Genomic DNA, 27,881 nt, shown 5'->3' on the forward strand with positions numbered 1-27,881 from the left:
TGTTGAGCCGTCTCCTGCCTCTGAGGTCTTGTGCGGGTGTGAGTAGGACTAGTAGAATTTGCCACAGGTGGACTGATTGGGGGCCTGCCAGAGCTAGCTGGACAAACCTGACTATCATGTCCCATCGGTCTGGTGGGAGGCACAGAAGGTCTCCTACAAACGTAGGTGTTAATTTCTCGGCGTTGATTAGCATCATTTAATCCCAATGCTGAAGAAGTAGTTGCCTCTTTAGGTGATTCATGAGGCATCCTCATATGATCCAATTAATAAATCTACAATGTGAGGGGAACTGAACATTTTGCAAATGTGACCACCGCTTGGAATATTTTTGCCAATCAAGAACTTGCATATTCTAGGTGACCAGAGTGGTAGTTAATGCAGACACTGTCACATTAATTGACCCATCCATACTTTCAAGACCAAATCGAACAGCTGTGGTCTGAAATTTTTTACTTTGTCCATTAAGGACAGAGACATTTTGCACTCTACCTTGTAACTCCATTTGTGAACTTGCATTTTCTAACAATGCATTTACAATTCTGTTATGGCCATTTTTGGTGAAAAAGTGAAAGGAGAGTAGACATATCAGATTTTGTCAACGACCTTTTAAACTTGACCTTCATGATTTGTACTCGTCACAAATTGCTGTGCAGGTTGAGTATTGTCACTGTTACCATTAGCTCCTGCTGCTTCTCTTTGAATGAGGTAACTGATTATGCAAAGCAGGACGGTTATCAGTACCACACCTAGTGTTGAGTCTACAGGTTTTGCCAATGTGACTGAAACAAAAACAACGGAAACAAAGGTTTAACTGCTTGACAGTTTCCCATCTCTTTGGAACTGTCATTGATTTGAATTTCATACATGTCACAATGTCATGGTTGTCCATGTGACTCTCATGGATTCTCTCATTTTCTTCAGCAGCTGAACATACAAAGACCCTTTACTTAACTCTTCTAACCTAACAGATTCCCTTAGATTTACAACCACTACATCCAACATATCAGCAAAGCATTCAAAGTCCTTTGCATCGCACTGGCTTGAAAGATGATATTTCTTCCAATTGGAGAGCAATATGACATCTCATTCCACCAAATATATGTTCCAATCTCTCAAGAGCTACACCACAGGCTGCAGCAGTGTGACTTAAGTCCTGAATGACCTTCATTGCATCACCACTAACATACTGGCACAACTGAAGTAGCTTCTATTCTGGTGTGGCAGGTGCTTGGTCTATACAAGCAATAAATGCAGCCTTCCAGGCTTCATGTGACTTGGCATCTCCAGTCAAAACAGGTATAGACTCACGCTTCAACTGCTTCCACATGTCTTTACCATTATCACAACTATGTGAAAGTGTAGGTGCCCTACGACTGTAACAACTATCTGAATGCTGCATCACTATGTGAACTGGTTCATGATGAGGTTCTACTTGACTACCTGACTCACTACCAACTGATTTTGTACGAAAAGAAGCATTGTTTACAAGAACAGTTTTCACATCTAACTTCTTTTCATAATTGAACAATTGTGATAGACAATATTTGGAAGTAGCATCTGACCTATTTCTGACATAGTCCTGTGCATCGTCTTGAGCTTTAGTAACTACCTCTTCTAATAATTCACCTTCCTTTGTGACCTTGACCATATTGTGTTTATCACCAACAGCTTCAAACATTTCTGACAGGTTCACAGTTACTTCCAAAGCCTTAAGCTGGCAATTGCTTAATTTGTATATAGCTTCCCGAACTTAAAATTTGTGGTGGAATATCTTCTTGATCAACTAGCTTCTCAAAAAGCATGTTTTCATTTAGTGAAAGCTGATTTAACTATCATTTTTTGCCACTTAAGAGAGTTTATTGTAGCTTCATAAACACCATCAGACCCACGCAGAGGTATGTCTGCAAATGTATCAAGTCTAAGTTCAGTTCTGTCCATTTTCCCCTTTAGGGGAGATGTTACACTCATGTGGTACATGTTTGTAATCTAACACATGTGATCAAATTTTCTCATCAAAATTCAACATAATGTCAAACTCTACATGAACACGGGTAAACAACCGGTGTATAACTACCATAGCAACATTTGTTGGATAAACACAAAAATTCCCACTTGTGCTTTATCATCCAACCTATTTCCAATTGACTATATCAGCGTTGGCTGAAGAGCGTGTATTTGCGTTTTGGACACACAAATATGAGTTTTAACATATCTGCATAACATGTGTGGGTCTCGTGGATGCAGTGATTGCACCATTATTAATTTCAGAATTTCACATCAAATGGCCACTGTTGTTGTAAATCAAAGCTGTACGTCTTTGCGTAAAGGTATTTATTTCCAAACAAGACAGCGAAGCATGTTGATTAACACTTCCGTTTGCTAAACCAAACCAGTTTCAATATTCTCTCCCTTCTTATGACAAATACCCAAACTGGCTTCTTGACCTTTATCAATTTTCGGTCTTGCATGTATTCATGTCTGCTATGGTCCGTAGGTTTGCTTCAGCCAATCAGATGCCGCATATTTTGCTGCTCGGATACATTCATAATTCTTTTAGCTTGATGATTGGTCGAAAACATCACGACCTCGTGTGAAACTAAAAATTGTATAAGGGTATACTTCAGAACGTGGTAACAGTGATCCGCAAGATGAAGTGACCATGCAGGGTGGTAAGCCATATTATCACGGTAGTTAATTTATAATGGATCGTAATGGCGCACGCTTACAAACTTATTAAATATGGCATACGCAAAATGTTTGTTGTTCTTTGTTCAACTTTTATGACACATAAATTAGGATTGACAGCTGCTGATTTTCTTTACCGAGTTCGGTACACAAAGTAGTCATTAGCAAATCTTACGGCAGTAAGGCTGTGTTGATTATATGGTTTACATCACTTCCTGTTTTGTATTTTGCATAATCAGTATGTATACAACCGAAGTTGGGTCAAGGGACTTCGTCTGAACAAATGGATTCTTTTCTAATCAATTTCGAATTGAGGTAAACCAGAAACCATCATAAAAAAGTTAACGTGTGTATACGTGCAAGTAACCATGACATAGCGCAACGAGTCCTGTATTCGATCATGCGATGAAATATATCGTGCTTAGATTTGCATTTAATGAGGGATAAGTTAAAAATAAGTTGAAAAGTATCCATCCAGTAGTTTTCAAGGTACAGGTCATACAAATGTTTAAGTAAACAACTTCTAAGTTAAAAAAGAAAGAAAAATACTTGGGGTTTTTTTTCCTAAAAAAATACAAATACAAAAGAATCAATGCAGTAGCTTTCAAGTTAAAGGTCGCACACACAAAAATGTCCTCAGAAGGACTGACAGAATTCCTTGGTATAATCATATACCCACACCTTTAATGGTTGGGGGTATGAAAATAATTCTTCATGCTGAATACATCAAACACCAAGCTGCCCTTCCAAATGTTAATGTCATCACAACGCAAGCATCTATACCTCCTCCACAAAATTTAATCCAATCAGTCTGCAATTTAACTAAGTCATCTGATCATAAGGAGGAGGAAATTGCCTACGTACAGCACATGGAGTTGAAGTTAATGTGCAGTGAAGGAGGTACTGAACCGTTTACCTTGTTGGAGTCCAGGTCTATGAGCCAGACATCATCAGGCACCTTGAAGTCCTTCTTGTAGAGGAAGAAGCTGGCAGGAACACCAATCAGGTAGGGGGTTGGGGCCAGCAGCAACTACAACAATCCACAGATGTCAGTACACTGCTAAATAGCACGGATATTTTTGTGTGCGTGCCTGTGTGAGTGCAGGGACTTTTCTAAGACTTGCAACTTAGTGTCTATGGCAGGTAAATTGGGAGAGAGAAAACATTTTGTCCTAGATTGGGAATTTTGTAAAGTACAAGTAGTTTTCTTTTACATAAGCCATGCCTTCCAGCAATGCAAGCCTTCAAGCTCTTTTCTCCTTATTGGTCCTGTTTCACAAACTTAAGTCAGCAGCAAAATTCAAAACTAAGAAAGAGTCATCATGAGATGACCCCTGTTCTGGTGCAATTCAGAAATGGAGTTTGGCTACTCATACCCCACTTTTGGTTCATTGCCATTGGATACCTTTAGTGAAGAAAAAAATAATACTGTTCAGTATCAAAAGGCACCAGTTCACCCATTCCTATATGTTCTTCATACTTGGGAATAATACCTACAAGCAATGGTTCACACATAACATACCTAGTTATCATGGCACCCTTAAATTCTTGTAAGTCTTGACATCCAGTTTCGTTTGTTTGGAAATGCTTGGAAATGCCTTACTTGGTAAATTAACATGTATCTAAATGTTGTCAATGTTACTGTTAGCATGTCAGAACAGGTCAGTTGGGCAATGAGAGCATAAATATACATCTATACCCAAAACATAAGTACATGCTTTGTTGTGAATAAACTGCCCACCTGTTCTGCTGATGCCATACATGTAGGTAGTAGTGGGATGACTGGGAACATGTACTCCAAGGGATACAGCATGGACACAAATGCCATCACACTCATTGATAAGGCATTGTAGTCCCGGGATTGCAGCACCACCTGAAACATACACCAGTCATTTCTCGTTCAAATTACACCAAAGGAAGAAAAGCTAAGATGTCAGTCATAGAAAAAATAGAAAGGTGCATCACATATGCCAAAACAGAAGAAACTACATCCTTTTCCTGGAAGCCCCCAAACTTTCCAATCAGAAACATATATCCTGAACCATCATAACTTGACTCACACGTCCAAAGCAGTGCAACTTTCAGAGAGAAAGGAAAACACAATAAGGCACAAATGTGAAACAGAAACACCTCTGCCTTTAGCTACCAAACAACAGAAGTGGTCTGTATTGAGCAGTTCCAGTTTAATAGCATCACTTATGGTTTGGGAAAACACATAATGCCAAGGGCAAACAACTTTGAAAAAAAGTCTCATGCCTCTGCTCCAGCTAAACTAATAAAGTCAAAAGCACTTTTTGAAACACTGAATTCAGTCCAGCTTCCAACACTTCTCCAGATTCAAGAACAGAGGTCAGGCCACTTTTAAGACATTTGACAGTCAACAACGTTAGAAATTGGCACTAGTCCTTTAGTCCTTGCCAAACTGCACAATAGTTAAGGTATCATAAGGACGAGTAGAAATTTGCTATTTTTAAGGGTTTTGCTTTATGTTATCATTATAAGGACTAGTGGACTAAATATGTGAGTTTCTACCCCTGGTCAAGTCAAGTTCTGGACATTCATGAGTACACAGACATACATTGTAGGGCTTGTTACTTACTACTGCTGACCTATTGTATTGCCTTTTGTGATTGTAAACCTAAAGCTGTTTCAAACTAACTTATTGATCTTGTGTGGTCATTTACTGTTTCATGATTTAGATCTGTACAAACTGATTTCTGTGTAAACCTTTGCATTTCAATTTGGCAATACCAATGCAGTACAGCTTTAAACAGGAAAGCCTATACATCAAGCTACCTTAATAACAAAGTTATTGTAACGTTTACATTAATGTGTACATATGTAGATACTCATCTCACACTATGCATTTCTTCATCTTCTTTCGATCCTTTAATGAAGTGAAGTGATGTTATTAGACCTGTAGGTCTTAATTTTTAAACTTATCCTATCTCACAATATGCATTTCTTCCTTCTTCTTTTGATCCTATGTGGAAACGTGCTTGAACAATGTTTCCAGCTTCTAAATAGAAATTACCCGAACACATCCCAGCATCACCATGGACACCACCCAAACAAATGGGCCACCCACTGTAACCCCATGCATGGCAACTTACACTTTCTTAGAGCTAAAAGGCTGGAGGAGCTGTAATGTGGGGATGGTCGGAAGGGCAAATTATCATGTGAGATAGGATAAGTATATAAAGAGACAATTTAATGCAAAATTTACTAATCACTCTATGCATTTATCCAACGGCTGGATGGTGGGGTGCAGAAACCCATGCCTGTAGTAGACAACAACCATGAGACATACACGAGGAAGCTGGTGCTAAACAGTGAAACAAATAAATAATCAATAGCACTGTCACATGCCGTAAAGACAAGAACTCATGAACAGGGAAACAAACCATCCCTATATGTTAGTCGGACATAAAAGCATGAAATTGGGTATAACAAGCGTTACGTGTTTTCACACATGACATCGTTACAAGAAGGACTGCGTCCGGAGGAAAACTTGGATTCTCGCTGTGGACAGCCACGAAAACAACTCGACTTCACACTCTGGACTTCATGCGTAGGGTTTGAACTGTGGACGTTGTCGTTCTCTCTTCTGCTGCTCTTCCAGATGCTGTCTCTGCAGACATACACCTGGAGATGGGTGTCACATGTAACGTCCTGCACAAGCCCTTGAATTTGGAAGAGAGACAGAGCTGACCAAGGGAGCTGGTACAGGTGCGCCTCTAAGGGATCGTCCCAATGACATTGTTGAAGGACGCCTCTACATCAAAGGGCTGATCCGGCATGGTGTGAGATGAGGTCCAAGATGGTCGTGATCTTATCCTGATCAGATTCTCTAATAACAGTCTTTTCAGGAGACTCAGCATTGGACATTGAAGTAGTAATGGCCTCAGTCACTGAGAGGACAGTGGAAATCAAAGGGAGCGTCCGCTGAACAGTGGTGTCCAGATGAGCCAGATTGCAGTCTTCCACAGTAAAGGAAGTCATTGAATTTTGGGACAAAGGATCACCAATTCATGATCAAGGTTGGGAGAACTAGCAATCTTTGATAATCCATGAGTAGTATACACAAAGTTTTGAGGCACTGCATGCTGGTAGTAATAGCTTATTTTGCTACAGCATGTGGTGCCTCAAAGCGATTCCAGGGCCAGGGCCTGGACCTGGTCCAGGGTGGGGTGACGCTGTTCATATATATTTATACTACTTTTGTGTACTCATCTTCCCTCAAACATTTAATGAAAAGTCCATACAATGTTGGAGGGTATCCAGCCATGTTCATGTATTCTCTGAACTCTCAGTGCATACCTTCACAGTGGGGCAATGAGAAAGAGAATGCTGTGGCAGGAATATTCACTTGATCAGGTCGTCTAAGTTGTTATGCACGGGATTACAGTGCATAGCCCATTTGTTTGGGTGGTGACCATGCTGGGATGTGTTCGAGTGATTTCTTTTTAGAAGCTGGAAACTTTTCCACATAGGATCGAAAGAAGAAGGAAGAAATGCATATTGTGAGATAGGATAAGTTTGAAAATTAAGCCCTACAGTTCTAATAACATCACTTCTGGTTTGGGAAAAAAACCTCTAATGCAGTTCAATTTTGAAACAGAAATGTTTAAGCCTCTAGCTACATAAAGAACAAAGTAAAATACACTTACAGTGTATCACCATCACTTAAGGTTTGGTAAAACATGTGATTCTCACTGCAAAACAACTTGGCAAAAATAAATCTTATGCCTCTACTCTAGCTACCTTAATCATCAAATTCCAATTATAAATGCTGAAAATTTTGTGTACAAAAGCTGTTGTGGGACATCTAATTCGCACCAAATAACCTTGATCAGAACCCTCCTCAGATATTATTATTATCTATACTAAGTTTCATCAAATTCCATGGATAAATACTCAATTCATCTTTGCTCAGCTGTTTGCACTGAGTAACTTTGACCATCAATGGGATCCAATCTTATTTATATAGGGGAATTTAGGAGGTATATCCGGTTTGAAGTTTCTAATATGTGTCATGAGCAAGGTTGAGAAAACCAACTGGGGCTCCAGCAGATCTGAATTTGAACAAACACATTAAGTCATGTGTTTCAAACCTGATATCCTTCTGAATTGGTTCAACAGTAGCACTGAAAGCTTTAACTGTGAATGGGTATGTGCCTCACTTCTGATCACCTCATTTCTAACCAATTTACTCAGTTATACTGAATTACATTTGCCCTCAAATGTATTTCTACCATTTGATTTTGACAAGTAATTAAAATTATTTAAATTTCATCAGCTATTGGAAAAGTTAGCATTCAGTATGTTCAGAAACCAACACCAAGACATTTTACCTTTTATCTATTGAACGTTACCTTAATTCACATTTTTAAAAGTCAAATTATAGAGGATACTACACTTACTGTGGTTAGATACCATTTTTACGAAACAATGGAATTTCTATGGTATCTGACCGAGCGAAAGCGAGGTCAAATACTATATAGAAAGTTCACGTGTTACCCACTTAAATCATTTAGTGTAAATAACAACTTTTATTCATTCACAGACCAAACTGAAACCGGTCGCAAAATCTGGTTGCCCATGAATATTGATGCAAACATAACAGCACTGACACTTAAGATCCTTTTGGAAGAATTTCCTTAACTTCTGGTACCATACAAATGCAATGTTGTTAGTACGCAGGACACCTATAAGAAAATTTGAAAAGTTACATTAGTGCTGCACTTTGAATATGGGACCAACAGTCGGTCACAGTCGGTCATCAGCTGAATATATATTATGTCCTTACCATTTTGGAAGATGGAAATCAGAGTGTTAATCATGTTAACTTTACCACTCTATACTGAAGACGTGAAAATCAACAAACTCAGAGTCTGCTTGCATGTCAGAGACAGCAAGGTCACCACCAGAATAAGAAAAGACAACGGTGATATACTCACAGCGTTCTATGCTAGAGATAGGGAAATGTTATTGCTCATATTTGGGATGTTTGGGGCCACATAATCAAAAGTCAGGCACACTTCTACTTAATTTTCGAATGATTGTATCAGAAATGTTCACTTTTAGTGCTCTGGTCATGCAGTCGTGAACAAACAACAACCGAAACAGTGCCACAAAATACGCTTCGAAGGGGACACTGATAACACAACCGGAGCATCCCAAGTAAGTCTAGATATCTGTCCAGATAGTTTTAACCTTTAGCCTGCTGAATTATTTTCACACTTCTTACCCCTGCCTGCACCATTAATTTTAGCATAAGGCGCTCTAAAGAGGGTGGGTGATTTCAAGCAGTCGGTGCCTCATTAAATGAGGGCCAATTGAAGAAATATGTTGCACATTTATTCATGAATAATTAAAATTTTTGTTGTGTTCATTGAAATTCCAGCATTCTGATTAGCTGCATTTGTCAGGTGTTATTGCATTCATTTCCCAATGAATGTCAAATAATAAGCCACGCCCACCAATGCACACTACTTTTATTACTGCGGAATGTCGGGGAATCCCAATATTACAGTCGAGGGAATTCCCTTTCTGCTCATGTGTATCGTCATGCACGGGACATTTAGCGACTTTATGCATATTCAATAATTCATTGTCCAAACTACCCTTTGAAACCGAAGGCCGAGAATGAATGAAACAGCAAATGTGCAGGCTCGCTCGCTTGTTTTTTTCCCCGCTGGCCTTGGTTCAACTTTCATGTCTTCGGGTTTCATTTCTAACTAGCATTTCTGTTTTACCATAATCAGGGAAGTAATGTTTGAATCTCGCGGTAACTGACCATGTTATTTGAAACAGCCGCCTTTCTTCCGGTTCGTTACAGTCTGACTGTTGCAGTTCTTTTTGCCTCTTGCCTTAATTGACAGGTCCAATGAACATTGTTTTGATCCCACTCTCCTGACTGTGTAGGCGTGTCAAGTTATGTGCATAAAGTAAACGATCACCTGATTCATGTCACGCCACTGTATGTATTCCTACACCTGGAATGTTTATCAATCTCGTCATTTTTGTCTGTTTTGATATATACAACTGTTTTTGGTTAAACTATTGTAGATAAAACATGTTTTAGGTTGTCAAATTTAATTATAAGCATTGACTGTGTATTTTTTTCGGTTCATTGAGGTATGAATCTTAAAGGATAACAGTCATAATCATATTACATGAAAACATAAATAAAATTATAGATCTATTGTCTTATTTTCTTAGGTACAAATTCACTTCATACATACAGTCGCCGTGTACCAAAATTTTAATTGGTTCAGAGGACGGGAGGTTCTCAGAAAGTTTTCAACAACATCTTTATTAATATTCTAAAATGTATTTTTTAGAGTAAAAATATCATTTATACTTATCCTGACTCATACTTATTGCTTATCTCTCTCTCTTCCGAATAGGTAGTGGAAACGTCCTGTACTGTTCCCAAAGAACAGAGAAAACAGCTCACTCTGCGCATGCGCACCGGAACCATGTGACCAAGCCCATTAACTCATCACTCTCTCTTATTTCCTACTTAATGGTCGGAACACATCAGTGGAAAGAGGGGAAGGCCGGGAGGGTACTCATTTGTATGAGTCAGGATAAGTATAAATGATATTTGTACTCTAAAAAATACATATTTTATCTTATCCTGCCTCATACTTATTGCTTGAATCTCACAGTAGGTGGTGGGTTCCACCTGTATGTGTGATTAACGTCGATCTGTTCTATAAACCCCATAGGAACATTGTTAATCTTCTGTGTAAATTCTTTATTTGGGGACCACCTTCCTTTTTTGTGAGCAGCAAAATGGAAGTAAATCATATAGATTTGTGGATTTATAAGGTTTCTAAGATTAAAATCTTGTTGACCTTAAATGATTAAAGTGTTAAGAGAAGAGCAATAATCTTAACACAATCATTTCTCACTCATGTGCTGAATTACATAGTAAATCAGGGGGCATGGACTCTCAGTCGTTGGTTATGGAACAGTAACCTGACGTCAACAAGTCTACGTGATATTGGGTGAGTGTGATCTTCGTCTGGTAGGATTCGTGAGTAGTTGTGCCACAACTAATGGTCCGAATTGGTGAATACCAGCTAAGTCTTCTGTAGCAAGGTCCCTGAGGTAGTGATTGTCGAAACCTGTATCTGATTTCCAGAAACAGCATTCCATAATAGTTGTTATGGAGCAGTTGCCGTGAAGTGCCAAAGTTGAGGCTAAGGCTCTTACTTCGTGAGGGTTGGAGGCTGAAGGGGGGTCCAATCCCACTGTTCTGTATGCTCTGAGAATAACAGCTCTCATCTAAAATGAGATAGTTGTTCTGGATACCTCTGTGTGTGTATTCCTTAATAAAGGAATAAATAGTCATTTAAAACCTTGTCTTCTAGGTTTAGACTTTTGTAGGTATAATTTTAAGGCTCTGACTGGGCATAGTGATAAATCCTCTGTATCCTCTGCACCAAGGATGGAGGAAAGAGCCGGAACATGGAATTGTCTGTCTGGTTGGCCTGGTAACTGGTTCTTTGCAATAAAGTCCCATCTTAAGCCAAGGTGCGCTGATGAGTTGTTACCACTGTCAAATGTGATGCGATTGAAGTCTATCGCGTGGATTTCAGACAATCTGGCTGCTGTAGCTAATGCCAGAATAAATAGGGTTTTCTGCGTCAGGTGTTCAAAGTCGGCCTGTTAGAGCGGTTCGTATGCATCACTGGTTAGGTGTTGTAACACTATATTTATGTCCCATGCTGGGGCTCTAAGTCTTTTCTGTTGGTCCTCAAGTCTGAAGGATCTGAGTAGGGCTATCAGCTCGGGAACTTTAGTAAGTTTTATCCCGTTAGCCATTGTCAGTACAGAACTGATAGCGGCCAGATAAGTGCCCAGTGTCGAACCTTTAAGATTCCTTGTACTTCGTAAGTGACATAGGTAATCTGCTACTTGTGGTATAGTAGCTTTGGCTGCAGAAAAACCCTTGGATGTTGCAAACTGGTCAAAACTTTTCCATTTATCGTCATAGAGATTCCTCGTTGATCTACGAAGAGCTAAGGAGACTGCCTTAGCTGCTCTCATGGAATATCCTCTTTAACGAGGCTGCTCTTGATATGCTCCATACGTGAAATTCGTATAGATCTGGTCTTGGATGGACCTGATTGGAGTGAGGATGTAGCAGTAGATTTGGCCAGTTTGGAAGTTTTAATATTGGATTTCCTACTAGTTGGATGAGGTCTGGAAAGGCGCTACTAAAAGTAGTTGTAGGCTGCTCGTGTGTAGGATCTTTTGTAATATCTGTGGTATCACGGCTGGTGGAGGAAACGCATACGCGTTTAGTCCCTCCCATGATATTGACAGAGCATCGACTGACCAAGCTAGTGGGTCTGGCACTGGTGATACAAATGTTGTTATCTGATTGTTGAATCTGGTTGCGAATAGGTCTATCTAATGGGCAACCTTTTTCTTTTATTGACAGTTGGAATGCTTCTGTGTGTAGCTTCCATTCTGTTGGTGATGGTTTGGCTGGTCTGGTGACGGCGTCTGCTAAGACATTTGCCACTGCTGGTATATGACTTGTCTTTTAAATCCTGGTACTCTAGTTATGGATTTAGAAATCTCTGAATAGGGCGTAATTGTAGTCTGCCTCAGACCGTCCACGCTTGGGCTGACGTGAGTCAGCCTAGTATCACTTGCCATTCGTTGACTGAGATTTTCTTGTAAATTGCTGTTGGCAAACAAGTCTTGATTTTTATCCACTGATCTTCTGGTACCATTATCAGATTCTGATTGGTTAGAAATCTGATCCCCAGAAATTTGAGGTCCTGAGATGGTTGTAGATCGGACTTCTGAAAATTTATTAACCAACCCAGTTGTGTTAATAATTTCAGGGTGAAATTTAGTTGTAGTCTGAGTAGCTCTGTTGATTGATGGGCTTATATCCCATCGTCTAGGTAAAAAGCACAACGAATTCCCTTGTGAAAAAATGTCACAATTGGTTTGGTCACTCGTGTAATTAGCCACGGGGCCGTGGAAATTCCAAAGGGCAGGACCGCCCACTGGTAATGTTGTCCTTTAAAGCGGAAACGTAAATATTCCTGAAAGTCCGTTTTATGGGAATGTGTAGGTAAGCATCCTGTAGATCGATGCTTCCGAGATAGTCGTGCTGTCTTATCATTTGTTGAATCATTCTGAAATCTTCCGGTTTTGGGAGGTATTTCTTGTTGAATTTTCTCATGTTGTAAATGAAACGAAACTTTCCGTTTGAATTCTTTTTGAGAACCAAAAAGATCCGCGAATAGAAACCCGGCGTTAGTAATTCTGGATGAATTATCTCGACTGCGCCCTTGTTGAGACGTGAATTGATTGCTTCAGTTAACTTCGGCAACAATTCTTTCCGATAAGGTATTTCCGGTGGCTTGCGAGATAATGGGGATTTCTTGAGTAAAGTCGGCGCGTAGCCCTTTCTTAGAAAGTTGGAAACAAATTCGTCTCATAGAATGTCCCAATTCATCCAATATCTTGCCAATCTTCCGCCTACTGGGGAATGCTGTACATGAACGGCTGGTGGGGGTAGTTCCCTGTCGTTCAAAAGCCCATCTTCGTCGGTAATTTATTGCGATATCACTTCGATCTGCGGCCGCGGTCGGCATCACGTGACGTGTCATGTGACTTGCGAAAAGCAGATGATTTCCCGCCTCTGAAGTTGTACGAGCGTTTCTCTTTAGCTTTTTGAATCCCCGTCATAGGGCTTTTGAATTGGGTTTTCTGCATGGATTGACGATACATAGAATTCATAGTCTGAACTGACTTGATCAGCATATGATCTTTGGAGTCTTAAAGCACTTCTTTGTTGATTTGGCGTATGATACCATTAAAAATGGTTGGGGCCTCCCATGGTTGTCTTAATAATTCTTTGGTATAGGTTTACCAATTAGAATTATTTATAAGACCTTGTCGCTGTAGTAGTGTTAAACCTGCCGACACTGAACTCATATGATCAGAAATAATTTCTTGATTTTTTGATTGACGAGAGCTGAAAGTAGCATTCTTTCGCTGTCGTTCTGAGGCTCATAGCGCCTGACATCGCTTGTCCAAAGGATGCATGTCTTGTAGTCGTATCAAGTTGTGCAATTTTCTTATCCTCAATGCGATAAGATTTTTTACTTTTGGAGTCTGACATGAGTGAGTTATCTTCATCAATCTCCGGTGAGCGAAGAAATTGCGACATGGCGTGCATGGGGAATTTCTTAGAATTAAAGCTCGGTATTTGAAGTCCTTGTGATTTCGTGGCTTTCGCAAAAGAAACATTAATATTCTCTGCAATGTTGGAGATTGGTTTTATTGGTGGGATGGTTAGTGTGTCTATATCGTCCCCTTTGATACAGTATGTATCAGTGGGAGAAGAATTTCTTGACGGTGATGATATCGGCAGTCTATCTGTAATCCACGCCATTAATTCATGATCCTCATAAATTGAAGGGTAATTTTCCCCCGATGTGTCCTCATTTTGAGGGGGCTCGAACATATCCTCCTCTCGCAGAAGATAGGAGGCGTTAGGATTCGGAGCCGTAAATGAAGGCTGCGACATCTGCGAGCTATTGTGTGAAGAGGTAGTCGACTGCGTGCCAGGTTGTTTACACATTTGTTGTTGCATAGCCATTACGACTTGTTGTGTGATATTTGCTATCACATCTGTATTAATATTAATAATAGCAGGCGTTAGCAAAGTACCTTGTGTAAAAAAGGTAGGTAGTTGGCAGTGTAAACGTTGAAGGCTGCACGAAGGCGGGAGCCTGCATGAACGCTTGCGTCTGTGTATACTCTTGTTGATTAATAGCCTGCTCGCAGGCTGACGCCTGCGCTAAGGTAGAGGATTGTGTAATTGTTGTGTTGGGCTGCGCGAAGGCGGGAGCCTGCGTGAACGCTGGCGTCTGTGTATACTCTTGTTGATTAATAGCCTGCGCGAAGGTAGAGGATTGCATAATTGTTGTGTTGGGCTGCGCGAAGGCCGGTATCTGCGCGAAGGTCTGAGGCTGATTGAGGTATATATCGGTTGTATTTGTAGCCGAATTGGATGACACTGTGGGCTTCGCGAACCTCTGGGGCTGTGCGGACGTAATTGTCTGTGCGCAGGCTTTCTTCTGGCTAGAAGAAACAGCTGATTTTCTTGAAACCCCCTTCATGACTGCGGATGAAGTCTGTGGTTTTGTAGAGGTAATAACCTCTGCAAAAACATGCTCTCCCCTAGGGGAAGACGGCTTCAAAGTAGATGATGAAGCACTCTTTTTCTTAGCTAGTTGTTGTAGATTGATAGCCTTACTGAAGCGTTCAGTAGGTTTATTCTTAGACCCTCTAGACTTCTTACTGGTAGACGAGGAAGTAAGATGTGGGGGTGACTGCATCATATTCAGCAGGATAATTTGAATAATATCAAATCGGCGAAGGGCAGGGCGTATTCTCGCCTCTTCTTACTTTTAGCCGTCACTGTGGATGATAATGAGCGTGATGACTCACGTCGTTTCCGATCCATCTTTTTCCTCAGCACTGCAAAAAGATAATTACTAAATTCTTCCTTCCCCAAAGGGGCGCAGAATTTGTATCTATTCTCTGCAGTGCAGTTCTGTACTGTGCAGCTGGTACAGGTTGGATGAGGGTCCGAATCTGAAAAACGTTATTTACATCGGTTACATGTTTTCATGATCTCCGATAGGGGCTGCATTTGAGTCCAAATTACGAAAAATTCTAATGCCAAATATATAAAATAATCGTTAGATATGATGTATAGAATATCACAGAAGATAATCCAAGCAAAAGATTTTGTTAAAAAGGGTGAATTTTATGGGAAGGTTGGATTATGATGCACAGAAAAAAAATTCCAGCTGCCAAGATGGCGCGAAATAGAGAGAGTGATGAGTTAATGGGCTTGGTCACATGGTTCCGGTGCGCATGCGCAGAGTGAGGGTGCGTTTGGGTGAGCTGTTTTCTCTGTTCTTTGGGAACAGCACAGGACGTTTCCACTACCTATCCGTAAGAGAGAGAGATAAGCAATAAGTATGAGTCAGGATAAGATAAAATTTGTTCTTTTTGTAATGCTAGACCAATAACAATATCATGTTGTTATTATTATGGCATATCAATACGTTATATCGCTCTGTGTTACATTCGTTTTCAGAAAATAATTTTAAATTAAAATCATCGAGCGTGAAATCAATTACGGTTTCGGATTTAGACTGACACATTTGATGGCGACAATCATGAAGAAATATGAAACAAATAGAAGTGAAGACTGCTCTCCAGATAAATGAATAGTAAATAGCTGACGAAAAATAGTAAATTCTGTATTTTCTTTTGAATATGAATCTATTTCGGAATTTCTTTATGATAGCTTACTAACTTTTGCATATTTTGCTTCCATGTGTCACATGCGGTACGTGCTTCCGGTTTCAGAAATGATAGCTAAAATTGCAAGTATTTTGATTATTTCTCATAAACTGCACTATTTAGCTATTGAATGGTTCAGATTTTGCCTATCATCCAATATTTGTCATTTTTCGCAGTGTTTGTTGACATTGATCAACTCAACAAATTGCGAGTTAGGCAACGCCCAAACGTGTCACTGGCGTTTGTCGGCTTGTCAATGTGTCTGAAAGTTTATCAAACAAAATCATCTGCAAACTCTTTTTTTTACAAAGATTTATACATGCATGTCAATAATTCTAGAAAATTAAGTCCGATGTAACAAAATGATTGTAATAGTCGACGAGATAACTATGCATGTGGAGTTGTTTGTTTACCGCCGTTGCCATGATCGTACAGGTTCCATCCAATCGATGATGTTACGATTCAGATTGTTTTTGTTTATAATTAATTACATCGAAATTTGCTAATTTTTTTAAATTAAGGAACTTGAGTGTTTTCCTTTCATCAACAAACAATAAATTATGATCAAATGTGAAAAATGATAACATTATAAAGAAAATATCGGACTGCATGCCGCTCAATGTGAAGTGCCAAAAATCAACAATGGCCGTTTCTGGTAGTTGTGTGCCGAGAAGCTTGGCCGAAACTTTTTAAAATCGGGGTATTTTCTTTTTGAGGTAAATAAACTTCTGAAAGTTTTAATATTGAGCAAGCTGAGCATTTATGCCGGTCATACATAATTTTAATGTTACACAAAGCCTTCTTGGTAAATAGATATGGCGAGTTTTGTTTGTGTGTGTCCTTATGCTACTCGCCTGTCGAACTGGTTCGACAGTAGCAACACGGCTAGTGACACATTCTGTCGAACGTTGAGAGCTTTAACCGACTTCCTCAATTCACCATGCTTATCCTTTTATGTTAAATCAAATTGAAAGTAGCAAAATTGGTCTGCCTAATGCCTAATGGGGACCCTCAATCTATTGATCGGAAGTCGTACATTGTAAATGGATATAGCATCACTAATTTAGAATGCAAACGGAATTTGATGCATGTGACTATCTTGTTTGGTTTAATAAAGGGTTTGTAAATATCTCTTGCTTTCGTGAGATTGCTACAGTTCTGTCTTGTAGTTGCAAAATGAATGACGTCTCGTGATTTTTTATGAATAAAAAAAGTAGTCCGGGTGTGACAGAGGTCAAGGTTATCCAATCAAAACGAATAAAATGAGGTCAACCGTGTACGACACACTTGTGACATACAGACTTAGTAGCTTACCACCTGTATCTTCACCAATAAAAGTCTGTATTATACAACATATTTTAAGATATTGACTGAAACATGAGTGCCAAGTCAATTTTAGTGACTATAAATTACATAATTGTTAGTCATCACCAGTTCTTGGAAGTGAGACCAACTCATTGTTGACCGATTTAGCTGATCATCAAACTAGACCTGCCATTTATGGGTGACTAACCAAATGACAAATTTGGTCATGTCTCATAAATATGTGCTAAAGACACTGTGAGGAAACTAGGTGAGCTCCTCAGCAACTGTAAGGCGGCAATATGTGTCCATGTACCTTGTGTTCCAGTATGATTGCGGTCAGCACCTTGAGACATGTGTCCACTCCCAGTAGTTCCAGAGGCAGGTGAAGGGGGAAGTCTATGAGTGTAAAGCGGGTGTGGTCTGGTAAGGCAAACAGTATTGGTGGCTGCAGGTCCTTTGGTAGGATGCTCACCTGTCCAAGCACAAAAAAAAGGTAAAAGGATATCACCCAGTTTGCCAACCAACATGGCACCAATCCTTGCAGGTATAACACAAAAGATTAACCTTTTGGGGGATAACTTAATTATTTGGTTAGTTCATTGGAATGGCAAACATAGCCCTATCATCACCATTTCCTGATTGTCCCAGAACTTCCCCACTAGAAACATGTGTCATTAACCATTTACATGAAATCAGGTGACAGTTGATCTCACTCATATCATTCCACAAATTCAACTCAGATCTGTAATGCAGTAGATCAAAGTAAAACATGATATTCTTCCTTGATACCTTGATCACATGATGGACAGTTTCTCATGAATAAATTGATTTTTACCACCTACCTTCATTATTATTCAATCTTAATAGTCCCCGTCTGAACTAGAATATTTCAAAGCTTAAATTTGCAAATAAATAATTGCATAAAGATACCTTTCTGGTTCTAACAAAATTCTTTATTTTCTATAAAGGTAATATCTTGAACTGTTGTTAATATTAGTATTCAATTTTTATGAAACATATTAACACATTACCTTCTACATACATTTTGAACTTTTTTGGGGGGAGGGAGGTATTCATGCCTTGAGAATATTTTACACCCAAGTACTGCCGAAGTAGATTATGTAGAACAATGCAGTGACTTTCTATAGATTAATCCATGGAACACTGCATGTCAGCATGCTGCACATGGTCTTTCTCTCCCAAGCTGTATTTGTTATTGTTTCACTATAAGATATCCCAAAGTTTTGGGGGTTCTTTTCTGGTATTGCTTGGATATAGACTACACTACACTACACTACACTACAAAAACTAGGTTTTGGATGAACATGACAAACCTCGAGCACAGGAAAAACCTGTTCGCTGTTTTACATTTTCATGCAAAACCTATGAGATGTGTTTTATCTTTTACAAAGCCATGTTTTAGAAAGAGTGGAATGCTGACCTTAACATGCCAAAAGGATTCCCCATAGCAATATGGAAGAAGTCAGTGTAAGAAAAATCTCTGCTGTCCGTCTTTGTGTAGTACACCTTAGAAAAATCACCAACGATGCCAGTGCTGGCAGTCAAATTCCCCCCTAAAATTAAAGCAGTCATATTTCACAGTGCTGCTCAGTAGTGTCTGCTAAATAGTGCCACGGCAATGTAACTCACCTGGGTATGTCATGAGCAGATTAAAATGTCAACAAATATATACAGGAAACAAAGGTTTGCCCTTCAAATATTTTCTGCATAAATACTGAGGACTGAAAACAAATATCAGAGAAGAAACTTACAGAGCCCAATATGCATTTTCAGAAAATTCAAGCGTGTTGAGTTCTATTAATTAATTATGCATTTACAAAGTTTTACTACATTTTGATAAAAAATGGCTGAGTAATGGCCATGAATTGGTTTTGCAGTATGCAGAGGTTGCTATATTGAAAATACGATCAAAACGACTTTTTGATCAAATTCAGGCATCATAACTCGTGGGAACAAGCTTGTGAACTTTCAGCTTCTTTGATCAAAACATTTTAACATATGACAACAGATGCCAGACAAGCAGGCCATGACATAAGCTCACTTGACTGGCAGTTGACGAGCTAAAAATGACATCTTCACAATAAATTTGGGGTTTATTAATTTCTCACTGAAAAGAGAAAGATACAAGTTTTAGTTTTTGTGTGTAATTCCCCTATAAGACGTTTATAAAGTTTTAAGCATTGAGAAGCAGTACTGACCTCTACCCTAGTCTTGCCAGGAACAGGGACAGGGGCACTGAGGAGTCGCAGAATCCAAGTCTCAATCTCCCGCACCTCATGCATCACAAGTGACGAGATATTGTCACTACACAGCCCTGTCAACACACCCCACACTGTGTCCCTGCAGAACAAAGTAATAAGACATCTTTTAGATGATGACCTTTTCTATTACAATCTAGCAACAAATGGTGAAGCTACCAACAAACTTGATAACACTGCACTGAAATGTAAACTTCAAAACAATCATTGATAGCAACAGATCATGACAGGTGAAACTTTCCTTGGACTTGTACCTGGAGTTCACATTAATAGTTTCTACAGGGTTTTCAGGAATGCTGGAATCCTGCATTTGATAGATATTTCACTACAACGCTTACAAATACCCTGCATGTCAGCAGTGATACAATCAAACTCTCTTGCATTTATGGTGTTACACTCATAACCAATCTACAAGTTGATTCAGTTAATGAGAGTACAACAGGTACAGAAGCTCACCCTTATTCAAGGATAAAACATTTAAGGGTAAGGGTTGTCCTTTTTTTAGTTACTTTGCATATGTCGATGCCATGTAAATTGATACTACATTCCCACTATATAGCTACCACACATCAATTGCTTACAAAACAAAATATGTAAATAACTGACTTGGAGATTTTTCAGTTGTGAAACTGCAAGGCTGTCATCTCCAGCAGTACACAAAATGTGCCCTTAAAAGACAATGTCATTGAGCTCACACTGCTGACGTCAAAAGCTGAGCAAATACAAGTGAGGTCACTCAGGTAAAATAGTTCTTGCACAAGAAGTAATTGTTTTTCATTATTTAGTAAATATGAAATATTCAGTCTCAAAATGTAAGTACAGAGGTCACAATACTTTTTCTAAGGTTTTACCTTTAAATCAAACATGGCCTGTAAACTTCAGTGTGTAAACCATACAAGTCGCAAAGTAAGTTTAAGTGCAATTTTACTGAATATCTCATTGTATCAAACTTAACTTTGACACAGCTCTCCTTATAATTTCTGATTTAGTTAACATAGAGTGTCTAAAGAATGACTAAAATAAACTATCATCATGATGATCACATGAAACAATTATCATCCATTTTTCATAAATAATATATATATATATGCTTGGTTTTCGGACATGTGTCATCACATTTGATTTGGATTGAGTGCAAAACAGTCATGGAAACCTTCCCTTTAAAAAGTTTAAAGCTTCCCTTCACCAGCTGTGCCACTACTGTCAAACTCATTCAACAGGCAAATAGCATAAGGACAACCCCAAACTGAACTCGGAATAACTGTTTACAAAGTAGCCTTTGTGGATCACTTAAGTTACACATGATATGCAGGTTGTTACATCATTGTGTCAACCACTGTAGGAAAGGGTCATCATGTGCACATGGGCAATGTTTTCACTTCTCTCCCTCTTTTCCAGGAATTATCGGACAACCAGACAGGTGCATGTGGAACAGAGGGGACCTACCGACTGAATGTACAGCTGCCAGTCAAGGATGCCCGAACCAAGGTGGTGATGATCCACAGTTAATTTGCGAAAATGAATTCTTGTACACCACACGGACTGATAAAGGAAAAGTAAACCTTTTCAAAAGTGTTCACAATGGCTCTTGTTTCTTTTAAAAGAGTAAGATGCTACTTCAGAGAAGTAAGCTAAAAGCAGTTTAGTTGCACAGTCAGCACATGGGAGGCAGTGACCTGGCAGACAAGCAGTTGCACTATTACATGGTTGGTTGGTTGGTTTGTTGGCACTCAGCAATATTCCAGCTATATGACGGCGGTCTGTAAATAATCGAGTCTGGACCAGACAATCCAGTGAATAATAACATGAGCATCGATCCAAGCAATTGGAATCGATGACATGCATCAACCAAGTCAGCGAGCCTGACCACCCGATCCTGTTAGTCACCTTTTACCACTATTACATGATGCTACACAGGTGTTGTGAGTGGTGAAAAAAGGTATTTTTGTACCTCATGGAACTTTCTTGCAATAATGCACAGGTCATCTTCAAAGTTCCAAAACCAGATAAGAGGGTAAATTCTGAAAAACTCCAGATTGTTTTTTGGCAGTCAAGACAAAAAGAGGACATAATTTTACCAACAACTTGGTATGATCATGCCAGACATCAGTGATTTGTCCAGGCATGTGCAAAGACAGCACAAGTAAAATTCTAAATTTGTTATCAGTAATAGATATTCAATGCATATTTAGCGAAAAAGTAAGAGAAAAATATTTTAAAAATCAACAACAAAATATCATAAATGATATTCTAAGATTCTTTACAAAAAAAATTGGATGACAATAATTTGTCACAAAATGGAAAAGTGTTTAACGTCAACAATAAATATATAAAAAGCACTCCTAGTATGCCTAAAGTATGTATTTATCTTTTGGCTACTAGTGAAGAACGTATTTCTAAGTTTGGCATTATGGCCCTTATGATCTCCCAATAGATTCTTTGCACAGAGCGGGAAAAAATGTGCGGACTACGTAACTTCCGTTACCTTATTAGTCGCCATGAATGTACAGATGATCTAGTTCAGGTCGATAGAGAAAGTTTACTTGGGGAACTGCGTTGTCCATTGATAGATTGATAGATGGGGGTAAGGCAATATTAAAAAAGATCACAGAAGTATGTATCAACGCATTAATAACTCCTTACTTACAGCATGTACAGCAGACAGAACATTCCGTGGAAATTGAAATTGTTTACGAAGTGAACACTTCCTGGTTACTGATTTGCATTAACAGACAGCTGCTAAGAGGCGTGTCCCCCATGAACTACCGGAAATCACAAATGCCACGACACGATGAATGCTGCGGTACCATGGGGTCCGAGTATAAATCTTATTCATCATGTTCAAATTATTGTTTACTGTAAATACTTTTATGGATGTTATCAATTATTTTGTTTGCCAAAAAACGGCCCCAGAAAATGTTCTATGCCAATCAAATGCACATATGTTAATGATGGTGTTACTGTATCTATTTATTATTTGTTTAATTATACACTAAACCATACATGTGTGTCTTGCTGATTTCTGCTCATGCTGTTGCAAGGCAATGCAAGAATGCAATATTTTGGGATATTAATGTTGTAAAAATAATTATCAAACTAACACTGAATATATGTGTGGAAGATGCTTAAAAATATAAATCAATGAAGTGTTGATTTCCATTTTATATTCAGGTAGGGAATCAATTCCAAAACCCATTTGTCATGCCTATTTTTAGGCACCTGTCTATCAGCTGGTTATTGGAGGTGGTCATTGGCACTTGATATGTAGACATATATGTGTTAGACACAACATAATTTAAGACTTTGTTCAGTTACCAGGCTTTCATTGTCATCAATAATATCATAATCATTGTTACATCAAAAGGTGGTCTTTTCAGCTATAAACTTGAAATATATGATATTAAGAAACTTCCATGTCGTATTGACCAATTTCCCCACAACTACCGTTTCCTGGTCACTGGAGCATGGAAGGTCAAATGGGTTTGTTAATATGCAAATGTTCTAACCAAAGTCACGTGATTATTCAATATGATTGATGATTACTAATATTATGTAGTGTGTTCTGGTTTATTCTGATAGTTACAGACAAAATACTACAAACTTCAAAGTTGATTTGCATTAGCAAAACAAAATGAGTAGCCTTTTTCCTCTATGTGACATCACATCCGGTGACTTAAGTGCGACTAAGGAAACATTGCATTGAACTTGCGCAATCTTTCTTTTTATTATTTCACTTAATATTAAACTGAAAATGACAAAGCAAACACTCATCAAAAGCTGGAGAAATGTGTTGGAAATGGTGGGCAAGCCATTTGCATGTGTTCAAGGTAGGTATCTATGTAATTGCCTTCATCTACGATGAAGAAGAAGCGGCAGTAAAAATATATGACTCTTAGTATGGATATCGTCAAAGTAAGCCGTGATCCATACATACAGCATAAATGACAAGAACTGTTGTCTACATTCATGTAAATGATATATTTTGAAACAATATATAAAATCTTTAATGAAAGCAGAAATTTCTCAAATTCTCCTCGAGGATTTCGGTGAGATTGTCAACAGTGACATTTCTTATCAAAATTATATAGCCAGAAACATTATTGTCGCTTTTGTCCATCCCATACATGAATGTAAAATATTCTCAAAGCAATGTTAGTGATGTTGGTGATGTTCTTGGTATTGCTATTCAGCTAATTTCAAATGTAAATAATAAAACAAACAGAACCACCTCAAAACATCATTGTACATGATGAAATCCACAGATGATTTTAAAACCATGGTATTGCATGTTTATGATTATTGCAAGTCGGAGGTGGTGGATTGACAAAGTTGAGACCAGAAATAAAGCTTCATCTTGTAAAGGAGATGGTTTAGATCATGCAACTGTCAGTCAAATCATTATTTCAGTTGACAGTAACAGTGACAGTGACAATGAAAATATTTCAGAATAGAAGTTTTGAGATTATCCCTGTGTTTTGCGATGTTCTCTTCAACTGTTATGTTTATTGCGCAGATCCCCTTGTAACAACAGGGATTAAACCACTAACAATTACATGATAGTTTGTTAAACAACTTTTCTACACTTCATGACAGTGTCTGAAATTATGGTGACGAGTTGGTATGGATAAATAAAAAACTTTCATGCCATTTAAGAGAATTGTTGCCTTCCGATTTATATCTATTTTGCGTTTTATCGGTACAATTTTGCAGTAAACAGATTGGAAATAGTGGTGTAACAACACAGCGATACAGTCTTATCTTGGATATGGGGCCCATATTACAATCAGCAATAGAAACTAACAGTTTTAGTCCACTAGTCCTTGATAACAATATAGCAAACCCCTTAAAAAGGACAAGCCGCCTCCGTGGTCTAGTGGTAGAGCGTCCGCCCGGAGAGCGGAAGGTCCGGGGTTTGATTCCCTACCACGTCATACCAAAAGACGTTAAAAGATGGTACTTGTTGTTACCCTGTCTGGCGCTGGGCATTAAAGGGCTAAAACAAGGACTGGTCGGCTCGGAGTCAGTATACTGTGTCTGAGTGGGGTATTCATGTTAAACTGCGGCATGGTATTTCAGTGTGCTAGCACTATAAATTGGCATAAGTCCGGACTAGTACAAGCAGCCACACACACACGTGCATGCACGTCGCTATATAAGTGCAATAATCTTGGACACGACGTTAAACCCAATTTCACCTCACCTCACCTTAAAAAGGACAAATTTCTTTATGATACCTTATCTGTTGGGCAGTTTGGCAAGGACTATAGGACTAGTGCCACTTTCTAACTCTGTTCATTACAAATTATATGGGTGTAAAAACATGCGAATAATATCAGAAACTGTTCAACCACCAATTTATGCAGATTCTCTCATTATTATGGTTAGATATATATAGTATAACATTCACAGTGCCCTCTAGCTATATGTTTCTGCCCAACAATATCCCATCTTTGATCTCTGAAATTTCATAATGATTCAGGGTTGTGATTCACCTGCAAAATGAAAGAATATCAACTTGTGAAATATAAGTACTGTATCTGATTCGAATCATATTGTACCCATAGTATCAGGATATGTATTGTACAGCAACCCCACCATATTGTTAAGGAGTAAGGTTTTACGCCGCTGTTTGCAATATTCCAGCAATATCATGGCGGGGGACACCATAAATAGGCTTCACACATTGTACCCATGTCGGGAATCAAACCCGGGTCGATGGCGTGACGAGCGAAGGCTTTAACCACTAGGCTACCCAACCGCCCCACACTGTATCTACTATTAACGCAAAAGTTTTAGTTCCATCGTTCGCTAATAACAAATATAACTCATTGGAATTGATTGTATGAAAAAGTTTACAAAATGGATGTGCATCTCACCTGGTCAGTGCCTTGGATCCTCCAATCCTCTTGGTACAACTTCTGTCATGACATGCCTCAATCAGTCTCCTCAGTATAAACAAACATTCTCTAAATGTAGAAAAGAAAGGATGATGGCTAACAATACATAACGATGTCAGAGTGTTATTGCGGACACGGCTTGCACTCCGTGATTTCCGTTTCGCCCTTGGTGACTTTGGTTTCTCGAATTCCAAGGAACTAGCAATATCTGTTGAGTTGGTGCTACCTATGGAAAGATTTAATCTGTCACTTTTCTGCCAGTCTGAAGAATAACTCTTTTTTTCAAATGGACGAAAGAAGTTAACACAGATGCCATATCTAACAATGCCTGAATCCTTTTCCGTCAGTGTGAAGACAAAAGATGTTGTCTCACGGAGGCTCATTCGCTTTGGTCCCACGCTGATGCATCCTTCGGGCTGGCAGAAGAAGATAACATCTGTGGGTAAGGGAAAATCTTTGTGATCCTCTAGGGGATAGCGACGGAGTAGTTCTGGAGTCTGGGTAACATGGTTGTTATGGTTGGGGTGGCGACTACCAGTTATAACAATATAATCAAGTAGTCGTGGGCAGAAGTATTTCTTCTCACACATCATGGGATCAAGAGTTTATATCTGTTTGTGACTCGGACCATATTTATCAAAGGTTTATCAATGAGTCTTGTTACACGTCATCTTATTCGTTCTTGCATGGTCTTTGACCTGGAAAATCTGAAAATGGAAAAAAAGTTTACAATCAGTTTTTTATTGATAAGCTTATAAATATGTTTTAAACATAAAACTACTGATTTTCAGTATCAAACAAAAATAGTGCTTGCAAGTTTTTGCAAAAACAAAAGCAACCCCCACACAGCCCCAGAATTCATTACATATCAACATGCATTTCCAGTGTCATACCATTTACATTACCTTTGGTCAAACAAGCCATAATTTCCACCCTCAACTAAAGAGGAATAGTCTTCTGCAGTCCTGACAATCTCAATGAAGAAATGCAGCACCTCAAATACACGCCCATCACTTTTATTGGCAAACCCAAACAGCTGGTAGACAAAATCATTAACAAAACCAGGAAACCAAGAAAAGAATTCTGATTCTAATCAGGAACCAGCCCGATCACCTATCCTAGTCAGCAAAGGCCCTATCAGTCTCCCAGATTAGCAGACTTACAGGTCCCACTCTGTCTCCTCCAAACCCTAAAGGATGTATGTATGATATAACATGCAATATTGTGGAGACCAATACATCAGAGAGACTTCACACCCCATACCAATCCCAGAATAACTCAAGACCTCCGTTGCCAAATCTGACATGAAATCTGACCTTTCAGAACACCCCACCAGCAATCCTGACCACAATATTTCCTGGCAACAAACCAAAATTCACCATACCAATCAATCACTGGAAAAAAGAGGAAACTTCAAGAAAATATTGAAATCCAAAGAAAGGAGCCAACCATTACAGAAGTAGAAACTAACATTTGTAGTCCACTAGTCCTTATTATGATAACATATAGCATTGGTCCAGTCCTTATGACACAATAATTATGGGCAGTTTGACAGGGACTACAGGACTAGTGCCAATTTCTAACACTGCATTAACATGATTAACTGAGACCGAGGCATGTACCTGCCCAGTGTGTACTTCACTGTGCTTTAACTTTATCATTAACTACAAATGGACATACTGACTGTCCTATTGTTATATTGTTACCATAGTCAGTTCTTTGTTATTACAAGTACAGTTTTCAGCCAAAAGGGACCCCTTCAGCATAAAAACATGAGATCATTTTTAAAACCTATGCAGATTATTGATTCAGAATCCCTGTCCACAGGAAAAGCAAGCGATACATAGTGAATGAAGACTCAAGTCTCCCGTAAACTCAAACAATGTTTACTTGTTCAGATCAAAACAATAACTGACAACACAACTTCCTGTATTTCTATATGACGTCATCATAACACTCACACAATCATTCCAAACTACGTAACTGTTAAGAATGAGTTCTATTTATGGAAATCCTTCCGAGTTTAGAGTTACCTCCCTTACATCATTAGGTTTCCTATGGCTTTTCTCTCCAATGTAACGTTATGTATTGCAGCAACAACGTCTGATGTCATATATTTAGTCTCAACAGCTTGTTTGTGTTTACCATTAGCATGTCTTTCTGAGTTATGCTGTAACCACATGTCGTCGCGAAGTCAGGTTCATTGAAAATTTCTATCTTTGTCAGTCTGTCACTGTCAGCTCCGCCATGCAAGACTTTCTGTGTTTCGCTAACGTTAATAGGCTTTCAACATCTTCTAGTGCTACGTCTCAAGGATAATGGCAAGTGAGACCGTGTCAGACCTCGGACC

The 27,881-nt window shown here is 38.9% G+C and overlaps 1 protein-coding gene across 7 annotated transcripts in view; it reads right to left on the reverse strand.

Annotated features, from left to right (window-relative positions):
• LOC124110751 (MAP kinase-activating death domain protein-like) overlaps positions 1–27,881 on the reverse strand; it is a 194,843-nt gene that overhangs the window by 153,488 nt on the left and 13,474 nt on the right. For all 7 annotated transcript variants that reach the window (XR_006857326.1, XM_046470131.2, XM_046470132.1 and 4 more), the window contains exons 2-6: positions 25,511–26,238; positions 19,575–19,716; positions 17,669–17,827; positions 4,427–4,558; positions 3,602–3,715 (exon numbers count right to left, since the gene is read on the reverse strand). Coding sequence is in view for 6 of the 7 variants with exons in the window: in XM_046470131.2 (XP_046326087.1) it covers positions 3,602–3,715; positions 4,427–4,558; positions 17,669–17,827; positions 19,575–19,716; positions 25,511–26,124 (1,161 nt within the window). In the remaining variant the exon portion in view is untranslated. The remainder of the gene's footprint in view (positions 1–3,601; positions 3,716–4,426; positions 4,559–17,668; positions 17,828–19,574; positions 19,717–25,510; positions 26,239–27,881) is intronic.

This window comes from Haliotis rufescens, unplaced genomic scaffold, assembly GCF_023055435.1.
Source record: "Haliotis rufescens isolate VD_foot unplaced genomic scaffold, xgHalRufe1.0.p SCAF_6, whole genome shotgun sequence".
Lineage (NCBI taxonomy): Eukaryota > Metazoa > Mollusca > Gastropoda > Lepetellida > Haliotidae > Haliotis > Haliotis rufescens.